At 38.4% G+C, this 12699-nt stretch overlaps 1 protein-coding gene across 9 annotated transcripts in view; it reads left to right on the plus strand.

The window, feature by feature from the left end:
- LOC124292495 (eyes absent homolog 1-like) overlaps nucleotides 1-12699 on the plus strand; it is a 150345-nt gene that overhangs the window by 132259 nt on the left and 5387 nt on the right. For all 9 annotated transcript variants that reach the window (XM_046729599.1, XM_046729602.1, XM_046729607.1 and 6 more), the window contains 2 exons: nucleotides 7256-7345; nucleotides 12072-12130. In XM_046729599.1, the coding sequence (XP_046585555.1) occupies nucleotides 7256-7345; nucleotides 12072-12130 (149 nt within the window). The remainder of the gene's footprint in view (nucleotides 1-7255; nucleotides 7346-12071; nucleotides 12131-12699) is intronic.

Genomic DNA, 12699 nt, shown 5'->3' on the forward strand with positions numbered 1-12699 from the left:
TTGCCTCCTCCCCAACGGGCTCCCCTCCCTCCCTCCCTCCTGCTATTATCACGTGCTGCTATGCCATCCAGTGTTCATAAACTACGACTGACAATTATTTCTCCCTCCCAGACTGCAGTTTATAGGATGCTACAATATGCTCTCTAATATTCTGTAGTAGCTACATTTGCCCTCAAGATTTGCTTTGACGTACACAGAGAAAATCAATGATTTGCTAGACAGTGTGCGCCTACTAACTTCACGTGAATCATAGAATCCTGTCTTTTCATTGGATAATTCTGCTATACATTATGTTTTCAGTTGGTTAGTCAAGCTGAACTGTTTATGAGTTCTGAAATATTAATGCTTCCTTGGAAGTGTTTTCCTTATTGTTTCCCTGTAATGATCTCCCTGTGATTGATTCTGTCCATGCATCGCAGTATAAAATATATACCACGGTTAGTGTATCTGCAGCATCCACATCTCAAGTCCAATCAACAATGATCAAAAGATAGGATTTGCTGTACACATAGTGCATCTCAATTGAAACTATTTCAGATACATAATAATTTTTTCATTACCTGATTATATCCATATGTGTTGAGACGAATGCACTGCATATATACCCCATACTACATAGACTTTCAAGGATTTAAGACATTTCCATCAACTTTATGACACACGATCAGCCTGATATTGTAAATGTATATGATAAAAGTATGTCATGATTACCATCAGCTAGGTATTTTTTCCCAAGTGCTCTTGTGAAGCATGTAGAATTGCTGTAAGATTCACACTGAACAAGCATTCCCCATGTGTTTTCCATTGGGGTAATTGCTTATCCTTTGCTTGACAAATATGTTTTCACTTGTTGAAGGAAGAGGGACTCCTCATAGTTTGAGGCTGTGAGTGAACCTGTCTAGCTGCAGTGTGCACACTACCTGCTGGCCACAAATCACCAGCTAACTTGTCTCTCATGCTTCCCGTTATTGCTCTTTAAAACACCCCATATATTCCTATAATAGCTTTCTTTACAAAGGAAATTTGAGAGCCCATTTTCTGATGTTGTAGATTTTAAGATGTACATTCATTCTGAAATCACTCTTTTATGGATATTCATTGTGTATTATTTGAAAAAGAATGGATTTTGGAGTCATTAAGTGGGGATCACAGTTTTACTCAACAAGACTTATTTGAAGCCATCATTGACATTTTGAACAAGCAAGAATTGGTTTTGAAATGAATGACTGTTAAGATAAAAGTAGGACATTGTTAATAAGTTTGAAGTGTGTGATCATTGTAATGTTGCCACAGAAGTCTTCACTATGCATATGTCCAGCAGGATACGCACCTACAGTGTACAAGCATGGCACAACCAACATTAGTTCATGAAGTTTGTGGAGCAAACTGTATTTATCCTGTTTCATCCTCCCTGTGTTATAAATTCAAATAGATTATTTCTGGCCGATCTTTACAGTTATATCGACATGAAAAATGGTGACTCTCTGACTCCGAAGGGTGTTGTCAAAGCTTGATAACTGACAGACACAGGCATTTTGGATACCATCTGTACATAGACTTGCTATCTTTTCAAAATAAACAGCCCTGCACTCTACTTTGCTCAGTTTGCCACAAATCTTGAGCATTTCGCCTGTCATTTTTTTTGCCTCCATTCTTGTAAAAGACTTGCTTGGGTGAGGTGACCATCTGTTTTAGGTAGACATTTTTTCTCTCCGATGTTGTCTGTGTACTGGGGGATGAAAAGGAATCAGCCAAGGTGCCATGCTGCTTCGGCAGCGAGGTTTGAGGTTTGAAAAATTTGTAAAAGTGCCTGGAGGGTTGCCCGTCAATATGTAGCAGAGTTTTGTTTATTTTCACTCCTAGCTTGACATGTAGTTGAAAACCTCAAAGGAGAGGCAAGGAATTGGCCCATGTCCACGCTGATGTCAGATACCTACTACTGTACCTCTATTTATTTGGATGGCTTTTGAATAGCGTATGAGGACCTTGTGAACATTAGAGTAGGCCGATGGGAATCAGGTAATGAAGATATCAGTAGAAATAAAGCCTTCACATTTGTGTTGAGACCAGTCCTTTTCAATAACAGATAACATGCAGCCCTTGTAAATTTATGTATTACAGACTACAGCCCTGATGAATAGTTAGTTTTATTTACTTGTTATTTTCTTACTTTTGCGTGTGCATTCACCTGTAGTGATTATATTCATAGAATACCCGACTTTAAAGGCAGTCTTGAAAAGGTTGCTTTGCATATCAGTATGCTGGAGAGTTCCTCCGGAAAGTTGTAAAAGTGTTTGTAAGTTTGGTATACCAAACAGAGGGAACTAATTGAAAGAAAAAGTGAAGTGGGTGGGTACACTTTTGATGGAAGGGAATGTCAAACTAAGTGTTAAAAGTGACAGCTTTTGTGATAGATGACTTTACACTCAACTTAGAGGGGCAACTCTTGCTAATGAGAAACTGATTTAAAAGCCTCCCCTCACCATCCCCCCTCCGTCCTTTCCAAAGGCATTCTGGGAAGGGGCACCTGTCTAAGAGTTCTGGGAACCAGGAGAGGTCTATTGTTTGTGACAGCTATATGGCCATGCTAGGTCGTTGTAATGGCTTTTGGCAAACTTGTTTCCTGAATTTTTCAATAAATTGCTTTCTTTTCTTATTACCTTGTTTGACAGCAGAATGGAGTAAAGATAAATGTTTCCTGTACATGAATTTTCAATCAATTTCCTAATGGTGTTAGGAAGAACGGCCTCCTGTGACAAACATGTAGTACTTTGATGGGGATTGTTGTTTAAAATGTTGGTAACTGTTAATGTAATTCTTGGTGTATTTGTTCGGACAATATTATAAGTCCAATTACACTTTGTAGCTGAAGAATTTTGTGAATGTTTCTACAATAAGGGGAACCTTTCTTTGAAGCTGTTTTGATTTCTAGGCTGTTGACATGTGTTTGGAGAAAACCTGTGGTGATTGGGGGAAGCCTGCATGCTTTCAACTGACATACAATATACTTGGCAGCAGACAGCAGGAATAGTCCCTTAACTCACCATTGAAATTCTCGCTTTGATGTTCTGTCATCATGCAGAGATTGTCAAAATATGCGTACAGTTGTGAAATGTGCATATGCTAATTCATGTGTTTCTTTGAGGTACGGGATTACACTCATTAGCCAAGATGTTACTATTATTTTGCCCTTGTCAAATTGTAGCAAGGCCCTCCACACTAAGTGGGCTTATCTTAATTGAAATCTTAATTGTTTGATTTGGGAGGGGGGCAGTGTGGTGGGTTGCTTGCTGGCTGGCTGTACAAGTTGCGGAGAGTAGAAACTTGAAATCCCTGGTCTTGCCTACATCAAATCAGTAAACATGAAGCGAGGGACGACAATGGCAGTATGTGGGGGTCTGAGGCTCACAAGTCCGTAGACAAATTCAAACTGACAGTGTGTGAGTTAGGGGTGAGCAAAGCGGTAAAGTGGAAATGATTGCCTCATTATCTTCTGTGTTTGATGTTGGATGCTCGCACCCACGGGAGACAGGCTGCTTCCTCCGTCAAGGGCTTGTTTGAATTTTACTCCATTGGAAAGACCAGTCCTAATAAGATAATCCTGGAGCTAGATTCAGAGGCTGTATATTGGCTTGATGTGATTAGTGGGACAGCCAGTCCAGCCAGCCTTCCACATCCTGACCACTGCTTGATAAACTTTATCAATATAGTGTCATTTCAAGAGTTTCAAACTCCACGCAACAAGATACCGACTGTTTACCCATATTTGTAAGCTATCACATACTGAATTATGTCGCCATGTGCTATCATTGCATGCTTGATTATTTACAAATTATATTACTGATAAGTTTTGATCATGATTTATGTATAATATGCATTTTGTTTTGCCCTGGCAAAAACATTCTCTGTATTCTGAGCGGAGACTATAAGGGATTATACAATATCATAAATCACCAGGCTTTGTGTCTTAAATACAAAACAGTCTTGTGGGTGTGTCAAGATGGTACGTATCCATTTACCATTATGAGGTTCTGATTTGCTTCACTTTGAAGTAGGTTCATATACTGATCCACAAGGTTCCTTTAAAAAAAAGTAGTTTGTTCCATTATTAAAAGTGAGAAATTCAATTTGTCAACGTCCATATCTATCACAATGTAGATAGAGCTTGGCAGTGCTAAAGGATGGGTCATCTGTTAGCATGTTAGAGATATAGTTCAACACATAGTACTTATCTCTTTGATTAATGGCTTGCTGATAAGGCCCCTTGTCATTCACAGAAAAAACATTATTTCTCCAGATGTATTTGTCTGAGATGTTTCGTGATTGTTTAGGAATGTTTTCGGGTTATTCAGTGAAACCTTGAGTCAGTGTTCTCAGAGATTGTCTGATGATGAACCTAATTTTGCATGAATTGTTTATTTCAAGTTAATCCCTACATAGATAATCCTTGGGCAAAGCTAATATTTAGACACATGACCTTTGTTTATTTATTTTGGTTCATGTCATGCATTAAAACATAAAAGAAAATTTGGCAAAATATTGGCTTTACACATTTCAGTTAAAACAAATGTGAAAAACCCAAAACATTCCACTTTTTCTAAATTTCTTTGTTACTTTTTATGAGTGAAAATAATTTGATTGTATTGCGGATTGTGAAATGAATGAAGGTAATTTGATTTGACATAATAAAATACTAAATTCATTGTCATTGAGCATTTTCTTGATATAATTGTTGAGCAAATACTTGAGTTTCCTATAAAAGCCAAGGAAAGAAAACATGGCCCAAGTTGAAAGCCTGTGAGTGTTGCTTGTTACCTGAACCTCCCACCATAACAGGTGCAGAGGGCAGGGGTTAGTACCCCCTAAACCCCCCCCCTTGTCCTGAATTACACACGAGTCCTCTATACCGCGCAATGATATGCACTTCAAGTAATTTCTCCCTAGTTTGCTGCCATTCGCAAGGATGGGGCATTATTTTCAGCAAATATCAGCCATGCTAGCGCAATAGGGGAAGACTGATAGGTAAACATTGTACACATGCGTTATAGAAATTAGGCTGTAGCTGTACACACATTTTGAATAAGTTTGAAGACGACAAGGATCGAGCAAATCTCTTGATGAATCGACCATGTGAGCCATGGCCATTCTGCGGGATGAAAATGTCGGAAAGGATTAGTGACCGTGTTTGGGACTATTCAAATTTTGTGCAATTGGAAATGTCAACAGAAAGCTAAAATGGTGTGATGGTTGATTTAGTTGCCGCCAGACATCATTGGGAGGTGAACGGTGAACATGGAAAATCAGCCGTTATAACAATAAATTTGCAGCCAGTCGCAATCGCTAATTCTTTATGAGGCTGGGGCCTTCTGTATAATCAATACCGATTAGGGGAGAATGGCCACGGGATGAATTAGAACAGACAACTTGTTATTTTACAAATAGGAGTGTCTTGAAGGTCGTACCATCTTCAAATGTGTTCTGCTTCAAATTCAAGTATTTTCCGACTCCAGAACTAACACTGACAATCTGAGAAATTACAACTGACTGAAGAAGTAATGATTACTTGGAGCAAATTTTCATTGTGGCAGATTCCGTCTGCTTTAATCTGAAAACAGAAATGTTGTGTTAGGAATACTCTTTCACTATGTGGTTCCTCATCATTTGAAAATATGTTGATTCAAAAACACACATTATTTTCACTTTAATACTAGTAAATATTTTTAATGAGGATTTGAAAATGTTGAATCTGGAAGTTTAAAATGAATTACTAGAAATGCTATGATTACTAGAATTTCTTGAAAACTATTTTCTGTTAATAGTTTATTGTCTTACTATCATCAGGTTTATGTTAAAAATACAAATTTGGACACATGAATAGAAAATTGAGAGATATGTTCCCCAGTTGTACCATAAAAGAGATGCCATCGTCCTGGCAATGATGAGTTAATACCCCACTGCCCAGGGTTAAATTGTGAGAATTATTTCTAATATGAAAACCCTTCTAAGATTAGAGACTAGTAATTGCAAACAAGGGATTTTGAGCAAGATCAGAACATTTTGTATGATTAGACATTTATCCCCAAGGAAAACATTACGAGCACATGTGTGACTGGAAGTGGAAATCTTTAGTAGCGGAGGAAGAGAAACAAGGCATTTGAAGGCCAAGCTTGGATGTGTCGTCCCAAGAGGGGGAATTGTAATGGAAAACTGGGTGTCATCAAATCACTGTCAAACAGGCCTGATCGGGAGCGATTCCCACATTATTTTCTCTCTATTACTCCAAGCTTAATAGAATTCAAACCTATTATCCCTCATCAAAAAGCAGGTCTGTGTGCCAGAGCAGAGGGAATTCGCCGAGGAGCAAGCCCATGTTGTAGTAAACTCAGCACACATCCAGGGCCTGGAGTGCCCACTGTCATGCTGGTCCAAGTAACTTTCTCAATCTTAGCTTTCTACTCCTTGCCTTTCTAAATCTCATTAATCAGAGCCTCTTTTGCTGATTGTGCTCCATTGGAGAACAATTACTGGCTGTTATTGGTGATTAGCTGAGCGTCAGATAGGCCGGGGCACAGACACGACTTTCTTAGATTGGCATTTATCCTCTTTAACTAGATCTGACAGACAGTAATAAAGAAAACTAGCCTGAGATCAGCCTTGTAATGCCAGGATCAGTCCTCCATTCCCCTCACTTACCTCTCACAGCCACCCATAATTAAACTCATTTCTTACATGCACTTAAAAAGCTTATGATAAATAATGCTTTTATCCCAATCTTTTTATTGCAGAAGGTTTAGAGATGAATTATATCAATTAATATGGTGGGACTTTTGGTACATTTTATGTAAAATGGAAACTCATTTGCTATATAATCTCATATATTTCATCATGTTTTGTTTTTCAATACAAGCTGACATTTTCTGGCGTAAAATGCAAGAAATATGCATCATTATGATGATGGGGAAAGATTTTTTCTCTCTTGAAATACCTATTCTACAAAGCAAACTGACTAGAAGTCCATTGATCTAGCAAGTAGATATTTTGTCCATGATGGTATGCATTATTAGTGGAAGGAAGGAATGTCCTGTACCTTCTGCTAGGTAACACAGTCTTGAATGACTCAACATCTATAGCAAGTACTTGTGTATGCTTATAAAATCTGCTAATGATATGTTTAGTATTCATCCAGGAAATGTGTGTATTCTTTGATGTGTGCAACATTAGTGAATGTGTTCAACTTGATATCTGTTTGTTTCAGGACCCCCCTGCTAGTGTGTCGTTAGGATTACGCATGGAGGAGATGATTTTCAATCTAGCTGACACGCATTTGTTCTTTAATGATTTAGAGGTAGGTACATTTCTGATGGTTGATACAGTCTGTTTCTTGCAGTTGTCCACATGGCTGGCTACCTTTCTGCAATGTGATCTCATAGGGAACTACCTTTTGAGTGTAAGTTACCATGTTACTACACACACCGGCACTGTCTTCCTGGGAACTGCACCTATAGAATGTTGTGGGGACACTTTAGTCTTGTCACCTGTCCCTTATCATTTCATGCCTGTAACTTCATTGTAGTAATTTTAAACATTTTTGCTTCAGAAAATATATCTTTTCTGAAACAATGTCACCTATTGACAATGTGTTGCTAGAATATATCACCAGAAACTCCAGAGATTTTATTAAATGCAAATGAAGGACACTTGTCCTTTATACTTGTTAATGTAATCTATTTATTATAAACCGCAGTCTCTAATTTTGAGTCACAATTTGTCGTGGTCTGTTAGCTAATTGAATTTTTTAAATTCTTAATTGTAAAACAAATTAAACACAAAAACTAAAAGCCTTGCACAATTTGTCTTCGTTTCCCATCTGGCTTGTCTCTTCTCCCCAAATTGTCGCTCCGGATTTGGTCACATCTCAGTGATTTTGCCGTAAAGATTTACTCAACAATAGTGCTGATAATGACAGTTTTTGCTTCAGTGTTATTTTCTAAATAGCTCCGGGCAATAATTTAGTTACAGTTGAATAGCTGATTAAAATTTGCCTGTGGTGGGTTGAAGATGGCGTCTGTTGGATAAGGCATTACTAGCAGACATACTGGGCAGTGTCATTGTCCATGGTGTTACAGTTAGTTTGAGGTGGCACAAGACAACGGGGCCTCAACTCAAACATTGATGGCTTTGTCCTGTTCTAGCCACCAATTTACACCAATGGCCCACATTGTTGTCTAATTATGCTGAAAAATGGAAAGGTTCGTTCAAGTAAACTGTCTGGTTAATCAATTATGGCCATGAGTTTTTCTTGGGTAAATCCCTTGCGAGGAAAATGCAGAAAGAAAGTTTGAAACCCCTTGAAGATCCTCGTCATATGTCTCTGAATTGCCTCACTGTCTGTGTCGTCAGAAAGCTTAATTGAAGTGGCCAGAATTCTGTGAAGTTTGGTTGGTCCACTGCTTTCGCGTCAATGGTGTGTTCCTCAGCTGTTTACTTGCCCGCGCCAGTCTGTCGCCTGAGAGCCTGACGGGCCATGAAGGGGACTTATTAAGCAATGTGTGTAAATATTTCCCCATAAAGACTTCATTTCAATCCCTCCAAGCTTTTTTGTAATGAGATTTTCATCAGGACATGATCAACTCAGACCAAAAAGGGGACGGGACAAGATTTCAACAAGCTGAGCTTATTTCAGGCTTTGAAGTTCAGGCTAGGGGGTGACATTTTTCAGGAAAGGTGTGCTCTTTTTATTAAAAGATTGACTCTAGATTGAGAATATGACCTTTCATATTGAAATAAGCCAACTATGCAGCTGCTTAGCTTAACCGGGAAAACGTACACTAGATCCTGGCTGGACACCATTTGTTTTGCTAAGCATTATTCACAAGCCTCCCGATTGATGCAGGAAATTGATGTTGATGGTCTCCTGTATCGTGTCAGGATTGTTAGTCAAATATTCACTACTTTTGTTGTCCAACTTGATTTTCATATTTCCACTCATTACTGAGAGAATGCTGCTGCGTGAGTATAAGTGGACAATGGTAATCTTCATACCCAGCATATTTATCACATGATACAATTCATGAACAGAAGTGTAAACGGACAAGAAATTAGAAAACAGTTTATTAGTGTGCAGATGAGGAATCCTCTGTGAGGCTGCTGGTAGTGTGATTAAGTTCTTGACATAAAAAGAGGAAATTGTATTGGTAGACACATTTGAGCTTCTAGGTCAGGTTTCAAAGGTATAACGGCAATAGTGCATTTACCATAATTGGCGTCAAAATGTATTTCTATTGCAGACGACATGAGTATCCCATAGCAGATAGATTAGCACAGCATTTTTAAAAGATGAATCAAAATGTCAGAGATTTTATGTTGTACAAAGTGGAGAGGATTACAGTGAATAGTGTTCCGACGTGATGAACACTGCCACACATTAGATGGATGATAAAGACAGGTTTAGGATTGAAATAGCTTAAATCATTAACTCATAAATGATGTATTCGTGCATCAAATAAGAAATGTATTTCTTCATGCTAACAGAAAAAGTCACACTAAATATGTGCTTGTAGGTTTTATCTGAATTCTTTAAGTAAACACAGCTTTAAGGCTTGACTGAATTCAATATGTACAGATATAATTCAACAAGTGAAAGTCTTTTGGCAAAGTCACGCCTCCATGTTCTTGCCAAGGAATTTGTGAATGATTAAGAAACAAGATGGTGGTTTCTTTTGTCTGAGGATCGAATTGAAGCGTCTGTAGCAAGGTAATGTGCTCGCGGGCATTGCATCCTGGCAAATATTTGAGTATAGGTGTTAGGATGTTTTGCTGAATAAGGCTGTCAGCAGTCATAATTACTGTGGGTTTTCACCATGTTAGCAAACAAAACAGTGCATGGATTGACTCAAGGAGAGTGGGGAAAGAGAGAGCTGATGGGACTAGGATTGTCTGTTTAATACTTGCAAGTCGGCTTTGTCTAGATCCCATGGTATTGAGTTTCAGCAATGTATATCTTGTGTACTGTAATACTGATATAGGAACCTTCATGCTTGTATACTACACTGGTCAGACATGTTAGTACCTGCTTTGATACACTTCATTTTACATGCTTGTCAGATTATTGGGGAAAATGTAATGATGGTTAACATAACCTTTCAGGAATATTATCATTTACCTTCTATAATTGCTGCTGCTGACTAATTTCGTGTGTATTGACCTGAACAAGATTCCATCTTGTGTAAAGAAAAAAAATCATATGAAATTGAAGATGTTGTTTGTTACATTATTTGGTTTGGACTTAATGTTGATTGAAATGCATCAGCAGTGTGTGTGTTTTTCTGCCATTCATCGCATCCAGTGATGCCAACCAGTGGAGAATAATACCTCATGAATATTCAGGGCTACCTCATGCGTACCAGTGCAGTGTTTGCATCATTATCATGGTCGCATTTATTATTTCCAGTTCTTTGTGGTTATAAATTTAAAAGCTGAAAGTGGTTGTGCTTCATTGCATGCATTCTGTTGTGACCCAGATTGACTTCAGTGCATCCCAATAATGGATGTATTATACAAGTGAAGAGAAAGAAACAGTCAAAATTATGTAGATATATTTGGTAGTATGTTCTTGTAATCTCTTTGTAATTCTGGTTTCAGGTAAACTTGTTTGAGCAAGTTTGATTGGGTTCATTGACTGACTTTATTCATTTGGTCATTCTAAATTGAAAACGGCTAGGTCGTGTAGGTTGGTCTCCCACCCTGTGTTGGATTTGCCATGCTGTCATGTACATCTCGACACAGCCATGGTATTGTTTGTTTACAACAGCAGCAGACATGGACATGTCTGGACTCAAGTTGTTGTCAAAGCTTGTCTAATGAGTAAATGACCGTTGTATGGAGTTCAAACTGTGACAATGTGATTTGTTTTTGATAGTCACTTGAAGTGCTTTGTTGTCGTCAAGGTCTCTCCAGGCTACTTGTCAATGGTAGGCTTTATACAAATCAAGTGAGGCTCTTTTAGGGTTTCTGTCTGCAATATGTCCGATTGCCAGAATGCTGGTCCAGTGCCAGAGGGTTGTTTGAGAGCAAGCCACAGTGCACAGTGACGCTGCCATTGTCTGTCACATGGCTTTATAACACACGGCCATGTGAGTGATATTTGATAGCATCAGGCGGATATGAGACAAAAAATGTATTTGAGTGATTGGATTTTTTGTGTTAAAAATGAGGGTATGGTTGTAAGCACAGCCAAAACAATGGTTCACTTTGAAAAATTTGGATGAGGAATAAATGTCTTTATCATGTGAACACACAAAGTAGTGATTTTGACCTGTAATGTCTGTCAGCAGATAGTACATAATGTTATTTTCTGCATTGTTATTGGCCCAGCCCAGTCCAGTTAATGTTCAGGTCCATGCAGGGCCCCTTCTACCTTAATGTGTGATGGATAGCTTGATTCTTGATGGACAGGCATTTTATGGGGTGGTCAGTTTGATAGACTTCCCTCCTCCATATCACAAGTATTTGAACACACACTCTCATCACTGGCAGAAATTACTCTATTCATAGCAGGTTTCCCTTGTCAAGTCATCAGCCACCTTCTTTACTTGACCATTGACCCTCACTGATTGTGTATAAAGAGAGAAATTACCAGGTCCTTTGTTACCACCTTGTTGTTTCTGAGGGTTCTGGCAATTTGTCCACAATACTTGGAGTAGAGCCGGGAGAGCAAGTTTGTCCAATTCTCTGAATGATTTTGTCAAAATGTCAATGTCACTTCAGTGAAAGTGATTAATTAGATCTCTCCATGGAAAGAGGTACTTAACTTGTCCAATTTGTCTCCCAGCCTGGGAAACTGGGAAAGTGGGTTCTGGGCTGACATAGAACATTATGTACTGGACTGGACCCCAGTCAAAAGAGAAATGTGAAATGCCACAATATTAATTCATATATGATATATTTTTCTTTATCATGCAGGTAGGAATGAAATTAGTGATTTAATAATATACGGCTGGTGTTAAATGCAATATGATCTCTCTTTTCCCCCCTTTGTTATCATGAAATCAAATGGGTTTTTTTTTTTACAGGAATGCGACCAGGTTCATATAGATGACGTTTCTTCTGATGACAATGGACAAGACTTAAGGTGGGTGTAGAGATGATAAAGTAGCTAACAACGTACTTGCATGTTAATGAAAGTATCTGAAAATTATGATCACCCCAATGTCCAAGTCAATTGGATACACCAGTAGAATCTGAGTATTGAAATGATGATGAATAATTTGCCACACTCCACTAACCATGCAGTAACATATGTTGTAATGCTGAATAATCTCTAAGAATTGAGCCACAGAACTGATGACTGAAATATGTAGAACACTTTGAAGAGGTATAGAATTGCTGGCCCCTGTACTTAGGTACCAGGGAGCACTAATGTACATGGCCTTATATTTGGCTTGCCTTCTGAATTGTGGGTTAATTCCACTGCTGTCAAGTTGAACCCTGCTGTGAAGAAGGCTGATTATTCTTTCTTGTCTCTCAGGCTTCAGTGTGTTAATCAGTAAAATACAATATTATTCCTGGCAGCCTGACAGCCTGTCAGTTACCCTCCCATCACCTTAATCACACCTTAAACTTACACAAATACTCAAATATGGGGGGCCAAAACATCATTATCTATTGGATAGGATAAGTTGGAAAGCAAAAAAAATATGT

This window comes from Haliotis rubra, unplaced genomic scaffold, assembly GCF_003918875.1.
Source record: "Haliotis rubra isolate DU_JTF1 unplaced genomic scaffold, ASM391887v1 Scf52, whole genome shotgun sequence".
NCBI lineage: Eukaryota > Metazoa > Mollusca > Gastropoda > Lepetellida > Haliotidae > Haliotis > Haliotis rubra.